General features: G+C 42.6%; 1 protein-coding gene across 5 annotated transcripts in view; it reads left to right on the forward strand.

Annotated features, from left to right (window-relative positions):
• The window catches only part of ST3GAL5 (ST3 beta-galactoside alpha-2,3-sialyltransferase 5), a 41111-nt gene that overhangs the window by 6232 nt on the left and 14985 nt on the right, over window positions 1–19894 (forward strand). For 2 of the 5 annotated variants that reach the window (XM_063336210.1, XM_063336208.1), the window contains exon 1: window positions 9358–9464. The exons of 1 other annotated variant lie outside the window; for it this stretch is intronic. Coding sequence is in view for 2 of the 4 variants with exons in the window: in XM_063336204.1 (XP_063192274.1) it covers window positions 9428–9464 (37 nt within the window). In the remaining 2 variants the exon portion in view is untranslated. Of the gene's footprint in view, window positions 1–9357; window positions 9465–19894 lie in introns of those variants that run through there. 2 more of the 5 variants (XM_063336204.1, XM_063336203.1) reach the window with 1 other exon arrangement.

Genomic DNA, 19894 nt, shown 5'->3' on the forward strand with positions numbered 1-19894 from the left:
CAAGTATGGGCATGAACAAACATAGGCTTGCCATGACTTATCTGCAAAATACTAGTTGTATCTCAATTAAAATGTGCGCATGGGATAGACAGCAATGGATGAAGGTTAAGCCAAGCGATTGCTTTAGAGAACTTGACACATACAAGTCCATGGAACCTGACAGGCAGCATCAATGGTGCTGAGAATTGGCTGATGTCCTTGCGAGGCCACCCTCTGTCGTCTTTGAGAGGTCATGGAGATTGGTGGAAGACCCTAACAACTGGAACAGAGTAAATGCCGAACACATTTTCAAAAAAGCCCAAAAGTTCAACCTGCAGAAAACAGGTGAGATGATAGTCTCACTTCAGACCCTGGGAAAGTTGTGGAGCATGTCCTCCTGGAGCACATTTCTGAGCACCTGAAGGGTAAATCATGCCTGATCAACCTGATTCCCTTCTACAATAGAATGACTGGATTTGTAGGTGAGGGAAGAGCAGAGGATGCCACTTACTTTGACTTTAGCAAGCCTCCAACAGTGTCTCCAACAATATTCTTGTATACGAGTTTTAGGATGTTATGGTTTGGAGGGGTGGGCAATGAGATAGGTAAACACCTGGTTGGATGATCAAGCTCAGGGAGTAGTTAATGGGGTGTACTCCTCCTGGAGGCTGCTAACAAGTGCAGTACTGCAGGGGTCTCTCCTGGGACCTGTCCTGTTTAGCATCTTTATCCATGATCTGGAAGAGGCGATAGAGCGCACTGTCATCAAGCCTGCAGGTGATACCAGGTTGGGAGGACCTGTCCATATACTTGAGGGCAGGGCTGCCACTCAGAAGGACCTACATAGGCTGGAGGTATGGGATGACAGAAACCTTATGAAATTCAACAAGGATACATGGAAAGCCCCGGGTTGGGGAAGGAAGAATCCCTGGCAACAACACAGGTTGGGGAATAACCGGGTGGGGAACAGCTCTGCTGAGAAGGACCTTGGGTCTTGGTAGACAGCAAGTTGCACATGAGCCAGAAGTCTGCCCTGGAAGCAAAGGCGGCTAAAAAGCATCCTGGGCTGTGTTAACAGGATCATAAGCAATAGATTATACCCCTCTACCTACCACTTTAAATGAGACACCTAGAGGGGGGGCACCAAAATGGTTGAGGGCTAGAACACATGCCCCATGAGGAGAGATTGAGGAAACTGGAAACTTGTCCAACCTGGAGAAGAGATTCATAGGAGATCTGACTGCAAACCCCCCAGTACCCGTGAGGAGGTCATCAAGAAGATGAGAGCCAGGCTCCACACTGCAGCCCATGATGTGAGAATAAAGAGACAACAGATACCACTGAAAAACAAGAAGGTCTGACTAGATATAAGGAAAAACTTTTTCACTGTGACAACACTCAAACAGTGGAGCAGGCTGCCCAGGGACGTTGTGCAAACTCCGTCCTTGGAGATTTTGAAGCCCTGACTGAATAACACCTTGAGCAACCTTGTCTGACCTCAGAGCTGACCCTGCTTTGAGGAGGAGATCGGAGAAGAGACCTCGTGAGGTCCATTCTAACCTGAATTGCCATATGAACCTAATGTAAGTCATTTAAGTTTAGTTGCAGAGTAGCTTATCTAAAAAATGGTAGACAAGGCGACTTGAAAGTTTGCTTCACTGATAAAGAATGGCACAGAAAGAGTGTGGTCTGTGGTGTGTACATACTTCCCATGACACAACTCTTTTTTTTAGGTCCCTGCTTCGGAGCTATGCCAAAGGTTACAGCAGATATGCTAAGTAAACAGGCTGATCAAAACCACAGTGTTGGAGTTTAAACTAGCAGGTGATAAGTGCTTATACTTTACTCTGAAGAAATCTACTAATCTGCCTAAACAAAATTCAGGAAAAAATGACAAATTGTATCAGTGATTTTTATTGGGTTTTAAAGATAACTGCTACAGGAGCTGCACAGGAATTAGCAATGTTCTAGAATAAAAACAAAAGGCAAAATTTAACTAATTTCAAAAGAAAACTTGCTAAACAAATCTATAGAGTTGCTCCTTTTGCTTGGTATTATAGATTGATTTGGTTTCCATTTTAACATGGATGTTTTCAGGAAGGGCTGGGGCAAGGGAGAAAGAAGGGGAAGAAAGAAGCCAGAAAAGCCGTCCTTTTGGCTCAGGCTGATGCGATAGTATTTAATATTTCCAGGGGTGGCAGTCCACAGAACAGTCTTCTGGCCGAGGTATGCCTCCTGGCCAGCTGAGCCACGGGGAAAGAGCTTGTGACAACCTCCCAAGGCTGTTTGTCACAGCGGGCTGCATGCTTTTCGCTTCTCAGACAGCTTCACTCCACGTGCTCTTCTCTCTTAGATTTCTTAGAAAAAACTCTTAGATATCCCCAATCTCGTAAAATGATTTAAGGTTATACTTGCTCTCTGTTACTAACGCTTTGTGGCATTAGGTAATTGCTTAATTGAGCATTTAGGAAAGCATTAATATATTTTTCTCTGTGAATGCATTATTAATATATACATTACAATCTCTGCTGTTAAGGCTTTGTACAATTATTAATAGACTTCAAATGGTATGAACTGCATGAAAATACTTTCTTCTAGGAAAAAGAAACTCAAAAGGACACAAATCATATCTGGTCTATTATAAATTACATATTTGTATTGATACTTCCTTACTCCAATAGTCCTAAGCCTGTCTGCACCTGTTAATAAGGGAAATATGAAGATTTCTATTCTGTTTCCCCTTAATTCACAATGCTAACTTAGATGTTTGAAGAATAACAAACTGCTTTGCATCCACCCATTTTGATCACTGCCTTCTCTGCAATACAATGCCTTATTTTCCTCTAGAACAGCACGCTACATACAACATTACTCCTTCCATCTAGGTCGTATTTAGAATTGCACTGACAACATCTGCTCCTCTGGAAGTGATAAAGGCACTACACCTACAGCCATTAATTTGTTTTGAATGCTTCTGGGAAGAACACATTAAAGCCTTTTAATGAGATATTTTTTTCAAAATAGCGGGCAGTGCCAAAAATGCACATGGGCTTAAACATAATACTGAGGAATACAAAATGGTGAAGGAATTAAAGCAAAGACAAAAAAGAGGCACAGAAATTATTTAATGACCTGGAATGGTTTGGGGATATTATAACAGTTGGGTTGGGGAGTAATGTTATCAGGCTGACTACGTTAAAATAATCATAAGTACATAAAACCTGTTACTGGGTCGGATGAAAGCTCTGTCTAGCCCAGCGGTTTCTGACAGCAGCTGATGGTATGCGAGTAGGAAGAGAGCAAGAACAGGGCAAACACGTTCTGTATTTCCCTCAAATATCTTCCCAGCTCCAGCAACTTGCAAGTCAGGAACTTGCTGAGCTAGGTCAAGAGTCTTTGATGATTTTTCAGTTGCTTTTGAAGCCCGTGCAAAGTTTTGGTATCCACAATAACCTGAAGCAAAGATTTCTTACGGCTTCACTATAGACTGTATGAAGCATTATCTCCTTTTGTTTGTTCTGAGCCTTCCAAGTTCTACTATCATTTGATATACCTCACTTCTCGTGTCTGATAAGTTAGTGAACAATCTTGATTCCTGTTCCTTATTTGGGCCACTGATGATTTTATACAGACTGTGATATTATTCCCCCTCCATTGCAGACTGAAGAGACCCAGTCGAGTTAGCCGTGCCCCATCTGGAAGCCCTCCTGTTTCTGATCACTCTATTAAATTATTTGAATATTTTCAAGTTCTACCACGTTATTTCTGAGATGGGGATACTAGAACTCCACAGGGATTTCAAGATGCAGGTGGAACAGGGATTTATACGATGGCATAATTGTTCTTTCTCTTTTGGTCTCTATTTCTCTCCCAATAAATTTTAACAATAATCCTTGCAGTTCTCAATTTCCATTTTGATCACTGCTGAGCCCTGAGCTGATGTTTTCACAGATCCACCTCTCCTAACCCCAAGGCCTTTTTCCTCAGTGGTATAAGTCAACTCGAAGTTCCTCAGTATATATGTAAAGTTAGGACTTTTTTTTTCCCTCATATGCTATCCTTTCATATTTATCTGACTTTAATTTCACCTGCCATTTTTTTCTCTCAGTCTATTAGTAGCATAAAGTCTTTCACAGTTTTTCTGTTAGACCTACACAGAATAGCTTAGTATCACCAGCACATTTTGCAAATCACTGTTCACCTCCATTTCTATCGTTATTTGTCCATGTCTCACATCCATTAGCAGCCTATTTTTTTACTTCCTTTGGGGAGGAATCTTACTGAGTGCTTTTGTAAATCATCATAGACCTTTAGCTGAATCCAGGAGCTTGTTGACTTCTAAGAAAGCTGACAGATCTGAGAGATACTAATTTGCCTTACAAAAGCCATAATGACTTCCCCTAATGTGTCATCTTCATGTGCCCACTAAGTCTTTTCTGTTCTTTAGCATCATTTCTACTTATTTTTCTAGTAAGATGTCAGGCTTCCGTGTCTACAGCTTCCAAAATCTTCTCTGAAATATTTTCAAAAATCTGGTGTCACACAAGCAACTTTCCAGTTCCCCCTGATGCCGAGGTAGTTTTAAGCGAGAAGTTATGAGACAGCAGTTAGTACCTGAACTGCTTCATCTCTGAGCTGCTTGAAAATTCTTGGTTGAACACCATCTGGTCTCAGCAGTTGGCTACTGCTCATTTTGTTAACATGTTCCTTCATCTTTTATACTCACACTTTAATCTGAGACATGTTTTCCCAATTACACCCCTTAAAGAAGCTTCCCAGTATTGGAGTTTACCCAAGCTCATCCATCCCATTCACATACGCAAAAACACATTTAGCTTTTCTTTTATGGCTGTATCTTCTCCAGATGTTCCTTCTGCATCTTAAACAATTTGTTTGCCTAATAGAGCAGTCAAAACTCTGGCAGGCTTCCTGATTGGTACTGAAAAGGTCTTACTATTATTTTTTATATCTTTTGCAAATTGACCCTGAACGGAGGTTGCTTTTCTATTTAAGCCATCAGAGGTTACAGTCTTTTCTCTTTCTAATTTGGATACAACTTCTGCTTGTTAAGGGAAGCCTTCTTCATCTACTAATGTCACTTACTATGTGTTTTACTCACACAGCCTTCCTTTTAGAAATTCTCTTTTTCCGGTGCATTTGTTCTGCCTCCAGAACAGCAGCTTTAAACAGTCTCCATACCACCAGTGAAGACTTAACTCTTTTAGATATTCCTTCTAGGCACGTTTTAATAAAAGGTTTGTCTTGTTTTATATTACTCTGCTTTTTTGAAAAGAAAGCAGAATACTACTGATTTTCTTTTTCTTGGTGCTATAAGGGTGTTGAATCCTAGGATGTTACAGTTACTGCCACAGCGTGGTTCTTTTTCAATAATATTATGACGCAGTTTAGGACCAAACCAGGGGTTTCTTTTCCTCTTCTCATTTCCCAACTAGCAGTTGTGGACAGTTTCTAAACAGTTAGATACTGCATCACCCCCTCCTGTGACATTTACCTAACCTACATTTGAATTATTGAAGACACTTATGATTGTGTTTCCTGCCCTGCAGACTCTTCCGTCCTTGGTAGCTAGACTGGTCATGCAGCCCTAGTACTTGTAAACTAGTACCTAGTAATTGGAAGATCCTCTACGCTTTCTTTAAAATACAGCATCACTCATCCACTGGCATGCCTTGTCCTGCCTCTGTATTTTACAAACAATAGAATACATAAGAAATTTGATTTGTTCACTTTTCCTACTCGCTTTCAAAATCTGATGCTATCTTCCCACTGAGATTAATAATGTTGTAGCTCCTGTCTCAGTCTGAAAGAAAACGGGCAGGTCATGGTTTCACATGCTGTTCATGGCAAGGGGGTATATGCATACTGCATAATTATTCTGGTAACTGGTCCTCTATTAGCATAGCTGGGGTGTGTGGGTTTCTACAGTGGAGTCCTATCTCCATTACTTTGTCCTTAACTGTTTCTAGTACGTATTTCACTTTCTTTGTGCTGGGTGTAAGGACCAGAACAGAATAAGTCACCTTCCAGGTAGAAGAGTGGGATTGGACATTAAGATGATAAATATCTATCTGGTTTTGCCTTTGTCCTCCATAAAAATTTGGCAGGTCCCACCTATACAGATGTGTAATGTCATTATGTACACTGTTCCAGGTATGGAACAGTGTAGGTCCAATTCATGTCTAATCACAGGAGAAACTTCAGTTTTTTAAATTACTGTGGAAAAGAGCCTCTATTTTTAGCAACAAACACCTAATTACAAAAGCACTCTGTTGAGAAAATGCTTCTCTTATAAACTACAGTGGGACTGTCTAAGCATTTCTTCTCTAGTACAACAGCAGTGTCACTATTCTGTAATTCATTCATCAATCACAATAAACATTAAAGCATAACACAGCTTAATAAAACCATTAGAGCTGTGCCACAGGAATGATTACAAAGACTGGTAATAAGAGAGAGCCTTTTACTTAAATGGAGCATTCGCCAGTAAGTAATCACTTACCTTACCCCACCCATCAAAGGAGGACAGCTGGAACATGGGAAGCAGCAGATTCAGACTCTTTCCTAGAAGGCAGAATTGAGGATTGAATCTGAAAACATTTTTCTTGTATGGACCTAGTTATGGTCAGAGCTGAGATCTCTGAGGTCTCTGATTCAGCAGTGGCTTGCTCCTATTCACTGGTAAAAAGTGAAAGGCATCCAGGGTCCCAGTTCCACTACAGAAAAGTAAAGTTTATGGAAATGGCTAGACACAAGCTCACAATTAAAATAATACTACAGGTGGGGTCAAAGGCAATTCTAAAAAATCAACTCAGAAAATCACAGGTGTGCACAAATCTAAACCCAGACCCAAATAAATAATTTTTGTTTGGCAGCTGGTGCATATGCCAAGGGGATGGCACTTGCGGGCTTGCTTAAATAAAGATATTGAGGATAAACATGTCACAAGGCTTTCAGAAGCTTTCTGGTGCCTGACTTCCACCGATTCAGCAAAGTGCCCAGATGCACTTAAAACCTCCTTTCTATGCCTAAACTATATGCTTAAGCACCTAAATGTCTCTGAGAATCAGGAAGTCCATAACCCCAAATCTCAGAGGTCATGGGAACTATTTTGTATACCGTTTGATGAGATGCTGCCTTTTTGCCCATCTGCCCTTCTAGCATTTCCAGCACTGCTCAGTGGTATGAGCTACATGCACACCACCGCGCATACCCCTCACGTCCGAACCCCGGACTCTCCAACTGCCGCCTCCCCTCATGGAAGAGCGGGCGATGTTTCCGAGTCCACATCACGTTGCAGCAGCAGGAGCCGGCGGCAGCACTGTCCACACCTCCGCCAGCTCCCAAATCCAAACATGTTTACTGCTGCAAGGCATTACACTGCCATCGTCAAAGCTGCCCATAGTGACATACTTTCAGCAGCAAATATAGCTGTTGAAAACTGATGTGAATCTATTCCTAGCAATTTGTCACTGCGGTGGAAGAGAACATGTTCTGAAATGCTTTCTGTTACTTCTTTTCCCCGCCCCCTGCCCCCATAGACGCCATTGGTGTTTTTTCTTAGATTTATTAAGGTTTTATTTCTGACCCACGGAGATCACTCCTGCATTTTTTTAAAGAAAGGAATACAATGCATCTCTGTTGAAGCTGCTCTTCTTCAAGGCTGCTTGCAAAGCCTGGTTGGTTCCCAGCCGAAGCCCGATGTGATGGGCCTTGTGACACCCTTGTGCACACCTGGCTGTACAGTTGGGGTCTTTATTTTCATCCTCTGGCTTCATCTGAAAGTCTAAAGCAATGAATGGTTGCTTGCAATCATGGAGGACTAGAGTTAAGGGCTAATCATAAATAAATCTTCTGTCCTCAGTTATGCCAACAGCTGAAAATATCGAGAAGGAAATATTTTGTTGAGCAAGCTCGTCTAGTGGAAGGTGTTCCTGCCCACGGCAGAGGGGTTAGAACTAGATGATCTTTAAGGTGCCTTCCAACCTGAACCATTCTATGATTCTATGATCTGTCCTGACCATAAATCAAAACACCAAACAGCCAACAGAACACAAAAGCAATATATCATCTGTTGTAGAGACTAAGAGATGCAATTCGGCAAGAAACATGAAGAAAAGATTAATATATGGATAAAAAGCACATTTGCTTATCTTATATAAAATTTGAAAGCATCTAAACCATCCTGCTTCAGGACATGAGCTCATCCACCCACCCCATGCAATAAGGGAACCCGTCAGAAAATTGTGGTTTTCAGATCTCCTTGTGCAGCAGCTCTGCTCATAGGGAAGTGATGCGGACCTCTACCGCATCACCCCTTTTTAATTGTGAATGACATTGTAGGGCCAGTTTTACCCCACCTTGTCTAAGAGCAGACGTATCCCCCCGGATCTCCTGACATGGCCACCATAGCGTGTTCTGCACTATAATATCAGCGTTCACAAAATAGCAGCCACTGATACCTGGAATTGGTGTTCCTGTTTTGCAGCAATCATCTAGGTTAGGGAGCAATTTTTAGATACCATAGCAATATGCCAGATATTTAAAAAATAAATAAAATAAATGAAAGAATTCCTTGCTAGAACAATCCATAATGGCTTAGTCTGTTTCCTTGCTCTTCCGCAGCCAGCGCCCAGGCCTGCTATCTTTGCTCCAGTGGTTTTTCAGCTCTATTTTTTTTTTTTTTGGTGTTTCGACCCGTGACTGCTACGCCTGTGGCCAGGCAGGTCCACAAGGCCGTTTCTCCCCTCTTGCACGTCAAGCAGCTGTTCACACCAGAGTCCACCACTAAATCAGACATTTTTATTTTTTTTAACGCTTATTGTCGTAGCGTTGAGGGGAGGCTTGTCAGGAAAACAAGTTTCCTCAGGCAGCTGCGGGGAGGCCCAAAAACCCTCATGCGCCCCAGCTCCTGGTGGTACGAGGCACAGCAAAAGCAGCTAAAAAGCTGTGATTTGGAGACCGACTTCGTTTTTCCACAGGGAGACGGTCTGCGGGCGCTACACAGGCTGCCAGACACCAGGCGGGGAAGCGGGGCGGCCGGGCTGAGGGGGTGTCCCCCCGCACACCCCCTTGCGTGCGAGGGGAAAAAAAAACAACCCAAACCCGCGATTTCTTGAAGAAAGAAAGGCCTGGAAAACGTTAACTTCGGAAAATAACACCCCGAAAGGCTGGGGAGCGGAGGGGTTGGGGCCCTTCGGCCGCCCCCCACCTCAGCCGCGGCCGCCTCAGCGCTGCCTCCCCTCGGCCCCGGCCCGCGCAGGCCTCGCTCCCCCCTCCCCCGCCCCGCTGCGGAGCCGCGCTCGGCCCCCATTGGCTGCGCTCCGCCACGTGCCGCCGCGCCCCCGCCCCCCCAACCCCCCCCACCTCAATCTCCTCCGCCGGCTCCCACGGAGCCGTTACCTGCGGCGGGGCCGCGCCGCCCGCTCCGATGCGGAGGCGAGGCCGCCCCACCGAGCCCAGCGCAGGTAAGGCGGCGGAGACCCGCTGCCCGTGGGTATGAGGCGGCGGTTTGGGGTAATTTTCAGGGGGAAAAGGGTGGGGTTTTTTGTTGTTCGTTTTTTTTTTTTTTTTTTTTTTTTTTTTTTTGAGGGGAGGGGGAGGCCGGCGCGGGGCCTGCGGGTGTAGGGGGAGCCGGGGCGCTGAGGGGGCTTTGCCCTCAGAAGCGCCCCGGGGGCCTTTGTCGCCGCTGACGAGGCGCTGCGGTGCCGTTGAGGCGTGAAGGCACGGACGTTTGAGGGTGTTTTCTGAGGGGGGGTTGAGTCCCGGGGCTATTTAGGTGCCCCGGGGCCGGCTCTCCCTCAGCGGGTCGGGGGTGCCCGGAGGCCTGCGGGGTCGCCCGCTCCAGGCCGCCGCGTCCAGCCCGCTGCGGTGTGGGGCTGAAGGTGTCCAGGACGTGCCCACCAGCGGCTGAGGCTTCCAGGTCTCTCTCGGGGAAGGCTGGGAGACGCCGGGCCGGGGAGGTCTCCATGCGGGGAGGTGAGGGGTCTTGAGGAGAGGTCTTGAGCAGATGGGCGATGGAAGTCAGGTCTGTCTTGGGCCTCTCCAGGGAGGGAGAGGAATGCAGCTGAGGCTGCCTCACGTTGTTCTTCTGAAATAAAACTTATAGCCTTCCGCTTGTCTGCGGGTTGTGATAGCCTTTTTGTGGGTGATGTTGCCTTTTCCCGCTTGGGAGTGATGCAGATGCAAAACAGAAATGACTTCTACCATTGCTGCCAAATCCTTGTTATCTTCTTCAGCACCACTCGGGGGAAAAAGAGTTTTTTGTGCTCAGCTTCTTTTTTTTTTTTTTTTCCTATTTCAGTATAAGATCAAAATATAAGGCTGATAGAGGAGAGGTGTTTATTTTGCAGCTCTCTTTAGTTACAGAAATGAATGGGAAATGTTCATAAAATTACTGGAGGTAAACAGCTTTCCAGTGGTAAATGGCTGGTTTTGTCTCATTCTGAGAAAAAAGGTTAAATAAGGATGCGTAGTTCTTGTCTAAAGGAAACTTGTTGAAATAAATGTTCCTTATGTGTCTGAAGTGGATATATGTTTTTAAACGCAGCTTACAATGGGACTGTAGGGATGCAGTTTGGAATTGATGTGCTGTTTTCCTGCAGTCTGTGTTATTCCATCTGTTTTGCTTCAGTGAGGTTGCTATCTCCCTTCTAGATCACGAGGCAGGAAACCTTGAGCTGTCTCCCAACCCCTCTGCTAGCCAGACAAGAGGCAGCAAACGCAGAGAATTTCATTGAAAGGCCAAAATGCAGCTGGAGAGTTAGCGCGCGCAAGCGCTTTGGTGTGTTGGCTGCTTTCTCGGGGCTGATGAGAAACGGGCTTGTCCTGCCTCTGGTTTCCTGGAACATTGTGGGTTTTGGCATCCTCTTTTCCACAGAGTTTGATTAAATTGGTCGAATGACTGACAAGCAGTTAGGGGCAGGAGGTAGGAAGACAAAGTGCGATAGCAGAAACTTCCTTTCATTGAGGAAAATAGGCTAAAAAAGCTTTATTTTGTTTACCTTACATACATCAGTTTAGGTGATGGATGCAGAACGTGCCAAGGTTGTTGCGGGGTTGGGGTGTTTGGAGGGCAGGTTATTTTGTTTAGATAAGAGAGCCTGGAGAACTTAAGTTGGAATTTTGTTAAAGGCCAAATTACTGAACCAAGACGCAGCCAATGCTTCAAACTTGTAATGGAGTAATTTTCAAATTACAAGCGAGTCTGAACGAAACTTACTCAAACACAATAGATTAAAGCATCTGCAGCAGATGCATCCAACACTTCAAAACCGAGCAGTGGTAATTTGGATGTAGGACTTCTGGATCATGGAGGAGTCTCCCCTGTTGCAGGCAACTCGGTCTCCTAAGGTCTTTCATAAATTATTAAGGACTTTCTTAAAACTTGTGTTGGCTGTTATTTTCCATTACTCCTATGGGAAGGCTATTCCTTTGCTGCTCAGGAATCTTGTGCTTGTAGTCCATATTTATGACCACTTTTTGCTGTGTGCTAACATTGTCCTTGTGTTTGAATTGTTTGCTTTCAGCTTTAGTGTTTATGTGGTGGTGTACCTAAGGACAAACTCTCAACCTGTTTGCGAAGCTAGACAAACTGAGCTCTCTCTTCTTGGAAGCAGTTCTTCCTTTACATGTCCCACCAGCTCTCTCTGCAACCTGTTAGGTCCTGAAGTCTTGAATTCAGAAGTTAAGCACTAAAATTGGTTCCAGCAATGTTATTTGCTGTACTGCAATTTCCTTTTAAGCCTCTTCTTCAGCGGAGGTTTTTGGTATCTCCTCTTTTGCTTCTGTAGACTCAAGTGTGATTTTTGCCATGATCTCTTGGAGTGTTAGATGATACTGTGGTAAAAATGCTGCTGTACTATTAACATTGTTCCATAATTACCACTTGTTCGATGCTATTCTGCTGCATAATTCAGATGTAATATGAAACATCTTGGCTGTGTAAGCCTGCTGGCACGTTTCCTTAGCCCAGTAAAGATTAATGCTATGCCCTGTCTTTTCCGATAATTTCTTTTAGGGAAGACTTATTCCTCAAACTTCCCATGTAAGGGGAAGATGTAATTTGTTTTGCCTTCCTTGCAGGGGCTCAGAAAAATCTTCCACTTGTGCTAGATGAACTTATCCAGCTGGTGGTTTTGCCCCTTCTGGCTGGCGTGGCTCTTCCTCAAAGTACAAAAGTGTAGCAGCACTTCCATGTAGGCAGGGTCTGTGGGCTTGGGGAGGAGGAAGTGCTGCGGAAAGGAGCATGTGAGATGTGCACAGGAGGGGTTTCTGAGTAGCAGCTGCCTGCTGTTATGCTGTAATTTGTTCTTCCTGCATGTTTGCTGGCTTTGGCAGATGCTGAGAGGAGTGGCTGACCTCAGGTTCTGAACACTCTGAGCAGGCAGACCATTGTTTCTTACACAAGTAACATAGAAGGGAAAATAGGGATTTGCCCTTAAAAGAGGGGGGAAAAAAAAAGGCAAGGTGGGGACTCAAAAGCTTCCTCTGCAAGAAATAAATGTATCTTTTCAATACCACACTGTTCACAACAGCAATGCTTTAATTTACCTGTTTCTTCCTGCTTGGCTGGAACACTGACTTTCTGTGGTTCATTTGGGAGTCAGAAAAATTCCAAATTCAGATGCTGTTTTTGTCTGTTGCAAAGCATCAGCTGCCCTCTTAAATGTTGAAGCACATCATGTTGATGTTTTTGTGTTTATGCATTATGGACTTTTGCTGTTCCTCACTTTAGAGCATCTGAAATAGGTTTCACAGAAAAGCTTAGAAAGCTTAACTAGAGAAGAGGGTGCCGAGGCAGAAGTGAAGTCAAAAGGGTGATCCCTGTTTTGAACACTGGAGTGTCATTCAGAACCCCACTGAGAGTTCTTTGCCTATAACATTATTTTAACAGGCACTGTCAATATCTAAAAAGCTTCCTGTGGATGCTGCTGAAAGGAATTGATGATGTTACACTCTGAATATCTCTAATTATGCTAAGAATTGAATCAAATTTGAGCTGGAACCAATTTTTTTTTTTGTGTTCAATCTGGATGACCCAAAGTTAAGAGCAACTTGTAGCCTAGCTATGTCTATCCTTCCTAAAAAAAAAAAAGGCTGGGCAAATACACATAATAATGTAAGGTTATTTGTGATTTCATGAGTTTGTTGGTGGTTGATGCCTTTGAGAGTGTCTGTTAATTGCTCTGAAATTTTCATTTACTTGTTTCGCTTTTTGCCAACTGTGTCCACACCTGTAGGATTCCGTATTATGTTCTCCTTTTCTGAGAAGACAGATCTTGACCAAATGAACTGCAAATTGTACAGACATTTGTTTTTACTTTTTTTTGTCTGATTAAAAAGCCTTACCTCTGACTGGTAAGTTTGTTTTGTAAAATATGTTATACACTAGTGTAATCAATGTCCTGTTGTAGTTGCTTGTAACCATATTGTAGGCAAAGCTTTCTGCCATCAAGGATGTATTATTTCTATTGACTTAATTGAATTAACCAAAACAATGGACTCTACTGTTCATCAGAAAAGACTTTTGTCAAATGCTTTTTTCATTCAATAGTAATAGGTGCTAAGGAGATAATATTCAAACAAAGTTTATAAAATATGGAAGTATGTTAAAGTACCAACTTTACTGTGGGGTTTATATAGTTGCAACTGAAGAAATAATTGACAGAAGCATCTAATTTTAAGTTCAGTTCCAGTTTTTCCTCTGACAAGAAGCTGTCAGTCTCTAATATGCAACAGCTCCTAGGCTGCTGTCTTTTCATGTCTTGTGACTGTTTCTGCTAGGAAGTGGTAGCACGATGGTCAGAGGATTATTTGAAGATAAATATCCAACAGCTAATACATTGCTACAGATTATAATGCAAGACTCTCATGCTTCAGCATGCCCCTGATAAGCCTGCCTCAAATCTTTAATATCTCTGGAATTTTTGCTCATGATTGTGGCTTAAAGGGATTTTTGTCATGTGCCACTGAACAAGAGTCTTTATGAAGGTATTTCAATGCTTATTGTATTATAGAAAGAGATATCCCAAAGGCACTGTTTCTGATTGGGATAACTTGTCTCATCCTGTCCTTCCCTACTTTTTCATGAATATTTTGTCGCTATGGGCAAACGGGCCCATTCAGGTAAAAGGCTTTTTACTTGCCTGGTGTAGGTTTGAAATCCAATTACAACATCTGGGCAGTTTTTCAGTTAGATCTCCTGGTCTGTTAAACCTGTGTTTAAAACTTGGCTTAAAAATTTGGATTCATTTCTGCAGAAGTCATTGGAAAGCGAGGCAGTCCTTCACTGTGCTGCAGTTTCTGGAGTGCCTCTTGCGAGAGGATGGTCGAGTGTTGTTCCAGGTTGATTGTTTGCTTTTTTTTTTTTAATAACAAATTCTTTATGTCATGAGAGAGTATGTTTCCAAGCTGTTTATGTATTTAAGAAATACTCTGTGTTTTGGAGGGATAAAAATATCTCTAATCCATTGCAGTTATAAGGTAGCAGTTTGACTGTACAATGCTTGCAATTGTGGAGTCCTTTGTGTATAATGGGTTGCACAACTAACTGTTCTTAGCTTCAGCTTTTTTATTCTTTGTATTGTTGTATTTTCTCTGACTGAGGGGCTTGATCCACTATTGATTTAAAAAAAAAAAACAAAAACAAAAAACAACACCACCACTTTATAATGTTTGGTTTTTTTAAAACAGACAGAGGTCTTTTGCAAAATGTATTTCACTATGGTTTATTGTTTCAAATGAAGAGTTGAAAAAGTTTGAAAGCATAGGGAGGATCTGAAGGTATCATGGGTTGATTAGGAGACTTGGGAGGGAGAGTTCCAGAGCAGGGACACCCCTGGGGGACTTGTGGGCCACCTATGCCAGATCCGGTAAGCTGGTAAGAAAGCACAGAGGAGCAGAAGAAACCCAGTGAGAATTACAGAGGAGCTGCAGACAGAAACCATTGCGCACGTGACCCCAAGCTGCTGCACTGCCTGTCGTCTCCCCAAGGGAGTTGGGATGGGCTCTGTGTAACGTGTGGCAAAAATAAGGAGAATTGAGACAAGGAAGCAAGGAGGAGAAGTGTTTGGCTGGAGTTTAGCCTATGGAAGGGGGAAAGAGATTTTTTGCTCATGGTTTAAATTGTTTGTTTTCTCCTCTTAGTATCAGAATTGGTGATTAGAAATTGTATTAATTGTCAATAAATGATATTACTTAAAAATTCCTCAAGTCAATACTATTTTGCCTGTTAAAGAGTTGAGCAGGTTTTGAGGATGTGGGAGGGAACTAGGGGAGTTTTATGCTGATTTCTAAATCAATTTTTTTAATGACATTCTTAAAAAAAGAACAGAAGATAAACTAGTTGAAGTTTTCGTGTTCTTAGGATTCTTCAACTGAGAGACTCTGCTTAGAAGATCTCTTAAACATTTTTTACATCTGTTAAAAAAAAAAAAACAAACAACAAACCAACCAAACAAAACCTACCACCTAATTAACTTTTTTTTAACATCTCAGCCCTTACCTTTGAAGGAAACAAAATTAATCCTACCTATAAATTTTCATATTGTTACATAAATTTATAACATTCTATTCACATCCGTCTTAAAAGCCGTAATGAAAACTAGTATGTCATCTGTTTGGTCAATAATGAGGCTAGATTAAAATTTATAATCTTTTTATGGGTGCAACTCTCACAAATAATCACAGATATTAGTGTTGTAGTTGTCACTTAATTTTTGTCATCTGTTTTCCCCTAGCATGTGCCAGGAAACAATCTGTAATGGGTTTAAGTTTTCTTAAATGTACTCTTCTAACTCCTTGCATAAGGTTTTGCAGTATGTCTGTGGAGTTTTTTGTTGTTTTAAAAAGTCTCAGAACTGGAAGTTCATGCAGAATTCATCGCTGATAATGTGCACAGCATTTCAATGAAGAGTATCTTGCTCAAGTTTATTATATGTGAAAACACCTGCTCTGTCCTTTAACTTCCCATTTCTTTTTTGAAACATAAACATTGCTCTAAACCAAGTACCTTTCATTTTATCATTTCCTGTTTTTTGAAAGCTTGTTTTGTAAGTAATTTATGTGTATCTTATTTAGAGGAGGGGACATTAAATGGGCAGGTTTTTTGTGGGTATTTTTGCATTATTTTTACCTTCTGCTTCACAGTCTGCTCAAGCCCCGTTGCTCTTTATTAGTAATTCCTTTATATAGGGGTGACTTGGGTTTCAGTGGCTGTGGGCTTTACACTGCAAGCTTCTTGATCTTATTGCATGAACTTCAAAGGCTGCATTGTGTAGCAAGACCTTGAGATGGACTGTCTTGCAGGTGACTCATAAAGCTTGCTGTTTCTGCTGCTTCTGGCGGTACAGTGAGAGGGAAAGTTAATTTGTATTTTTGACTCCCAGGAGCTTCAGGTGTAGTCCAAGATCACGCTGTGCTAGGCGCTATACAACTGTAGAACAGAAGATGCCTCTTGTACTGCTGGGCTGTCAGCAGTATCTTGCCTAGGGTAGCTTCCCCACGGGCTCTGGTAAAAGCAAGTGGCTAATAACAGCCTGTGTGTAGGTATTCACATAGATTTGGGGGATAAGCTCCTGTGTGAAAAGTTACTGACTGGCAGTTACTGTCCATGCTGGTGCTTCCTCTGTGGCTCTGCTCCTTGCCTGCACAGTTATTTTGGAACAGTACCTGCCCACATAAAATGCTGAGCTCAGCTGTGGAGGCTGCTGAGTGGACGCTCGGAGTGTGGGGAGGTGGGAACGTGCTTGAATTTTTAGGGTGAAGAAGGTAAGTGGAAACATCCCCTGCCTGCGATTCTGGGGGTTTAGTGAGAGGTTGGTGAGGGATATAAGTATATGCCTCTTTCTGCACTCGTATGCAGGCTGTTCTGTTCCTGTCTCCGTGCCTGGTGACACTGTTGGCACTCAAACAATGGTGGCTGAGAGTCCTTGTCTTTGGGTAAATCCAGGTGCTGTACTTAACCAAATGCAATTTTTCAGGGTGTGGCAGTGGTCACATACAATTTGACACCCACTGCTTTTTAGTTTTTAGCATTCCTACATAAAAAGACATCCTGAAGACTTAAATTAATTGCTTCTGAAATATCCCAAGTGCAGAAATTTTGTCTACTTAAGAATAACAATAAGACAAAAGTAAACTATGGTGAAAAGAATAACACCACAAGAAGCTTTGGAGTGTATTCCTACTGATGGACAATTCAGCTTTTACAGCAGCTTTACACAGATCACTTAAGTTCAGTAGATGAAAAGCAAATTTAAGTCCCTGGAGTCCTCGTTAATTACGCCACAATGAGTAGCTATGGAAATGTCAATGCAAAATGTGATTGTAATACAGTATTACTACTGAGACATCTTTTGTACACAAATTGAGACATTTGCATTTGTGTCTGCCAAAACAACTGCAGCGCTGCCCCTTTCTTAAAGGGTGCAGTGGTGTTTGGCAGTGGTGTTTCTATGCAAACAACAAAATCTGGATGCTATAGGCACAGCTTGTTGTTGGTGCTTGGTTTCTTAACTGTCATGGTTTTCTCTGTAAGCGCATAGATTTTTTTTTTTTTTAAGCTCAGGAAGACTGTGGGAAAGGTGTGCTCTCAGGTGCTTGTTACTGCTGACCTTGCTCTTTTGAGCACGCTTAACGCCGTTCCAGCCAGTGGAAGATGCTTATTGACTTAGATAAGACTGCAGGGTCAAACCCTGAGTAATTTTTAAAAAAATTGCTGTGCTGGACAGATGTATTTTGACTTGATATATCTGTCTGCCTGCATATATTGACTTGATCAAGAACAGACTGACAAAACAGAACTGACAAAAGTCAACCTGAAGTAGACTGTTGCAAATGAAAAGAAAACTGACACAGTTTCAGTTATATAAACAAATTAAAAAAAAAAAAACAACATTGAGCATAGTAGATACTAAGAGCTGGACTCAGAAAGGGTATGCTGAGGTGATTAATAAATTATGTGTTTCCTTGTTCGTTTTTGCACATCCAGGTTGAATGAAGCAACCAATTGGGGACGACTGGAATTTATTTTGCTCAGAGGCAAGGAAGACTTTATGATAGCACATGTTTATTGCAGTCTTGCATTCCTTGTTAATCCCCTTCTGTCTTCATCACTCTCCACCTCATCAGTTCCTTCTCCATCTTTCAGATCTCTTGCAACCTTTTTTTTGTTTTGAAAGTCTTTATGAAAAGCACATCTGTGGTAGGAAGTCTGCATACAATTCTGTAGCAGGAAATTCTCACCCTTGGAAATGATTAAAAGTGTGCTGTTTGCAGAGTGCTCTTCTTTGATGATTTATACAGCAGAGGAGATTGGCTGTGTCATTCTGTGCTGCAGGATGATTCCAGGAGTATGTTAGTGCCATTAGGCAATAAAATTTTTTGTATACATTGGGCAGTGTGTCACAAGCAATTCTTTCTGTCAAATTACATCAGAACCTGGGTCCTAGAATAGGAAACACTAATTTGCAAAGAAATAAAAACCTGCTTTGAACAAAGCAAAGGTAGTGAGGATGTAACTTTACCCTTGTAATTCAAGCTGTAAAACTTCATGGATTTGATTCAAACTGCTGGAAAATATGTGCTTAATCTGTAGTGCGTTCCCTTAGATATGTTACCAGTACCATGGATGGACCTCAGGATGTCACTTGGTACGTTGTTGCAATGATTTCTTGGTAGCAGGATCTTCTTATACTTAGTCTGACTGATTCTTTTGTGCAGAATCCATTCTGATCTAGGTTCTTACAGACTGTGATTAAATTACCTCTTTATGTTGTTTACTCAAGAGAAAATTATTACCTGCATTGTTCTGTCATGAAAATGGCTGAAGCTTGTTTCCTGCTTTTTATTCAGCATTTTTTCTTTTTAAAAAGGAAAACTTCCATTTTTAGACTTCTCCCCAGCCTTGTAGGTAGAGATCTGTGGAACTGACAGATGTAATTATTGGTTAGTTGTACATTGTAGTTTAGGTATATGCAGTGTTCAGCAATCACGTCCATGTGGTAAGCTGTCCATGCAGTAAACCACCCATGTCAGCGAGCAATCCCCTTCCCTTTTGCCAAACAGTGCTGAGTGCCTTTTATTTGTGCTGATCTGAGACAGTCTCCTCTGAGATGGTCTGGCTGTTGGTACTCTTTGTAGTACATGGAGTAATCCTGGAGTTTCCACATGGTCTGCAGGCTTTGTCATGTGCTCCTCCACAGCTCTGCAGCGTCCTGTAATTGCTGCTCATTGTGTGCCATGTGTGACCATGCTGGCAGGCTCCATGAACTGGGGCTGCTCCCTCTGTGTGCTGGCAACACGATCTCTGTGGACACCTGTCATCTCCAAGGTGTGTTGGTATGAAGGTACTGGGTCCCAGGTAATGATAAGGGGGTGCTTAGTTGTCTTGTCTGTGTAGCGTGTCAGGAAGGACGTGTGTGATACCTGGAGTGTAAGGTAATCATGCAAGTCCTGCTGGGTTGTCAGTGGACATCTCAGAGTAGAGCAGTTCAGCTTGGTGATCCATGACTGGGGGTGGTGGTGTCAACACCCAGTTTTGCTCCTCAGTGCTGTTCTTATTCAATGGTATAGATGCAGCCAGTAAAGATGAGATGTTGCTCTGAGGAAATGATGAGTTTGGAAGGCTTGATAGGTTCCATGTGAGCTGTTATCTTGTGTCCTGACAAGTTGTGTGGGAGGCTGGGACTAGATTTGATTTCCAGCTTAACTGCTAGCATTATGGGAGGATCTTGGGGTGTCACTTACCCCTTAGGTTTCGGTTTACCCTGTTCCAAGACAAGCATAATGGTAGTGACCTCTGTTTGTGCAGTGCTTTCAGATCTAAAGGTGGTGTTCAAGGTATTGCTGCTTTGTGACAAAGGCCTACAAATGTGTGTGACAGCTCAGAGTCTGT

Source organism: Chroicocephalus ridibundus, chromosome 5, assembly GCF_963924245.1.
Source record: "Chroicocephalus ridibundus chromosome 5, bChrRid1.1, whole genome shotgun sequence".
Lineage (NCBI taxonomy): Eukaryota > Metazoa > Chordata > Aves > Charadriiformes > Laridae > Chroicocephalus > Chroicocephalus ridibundus.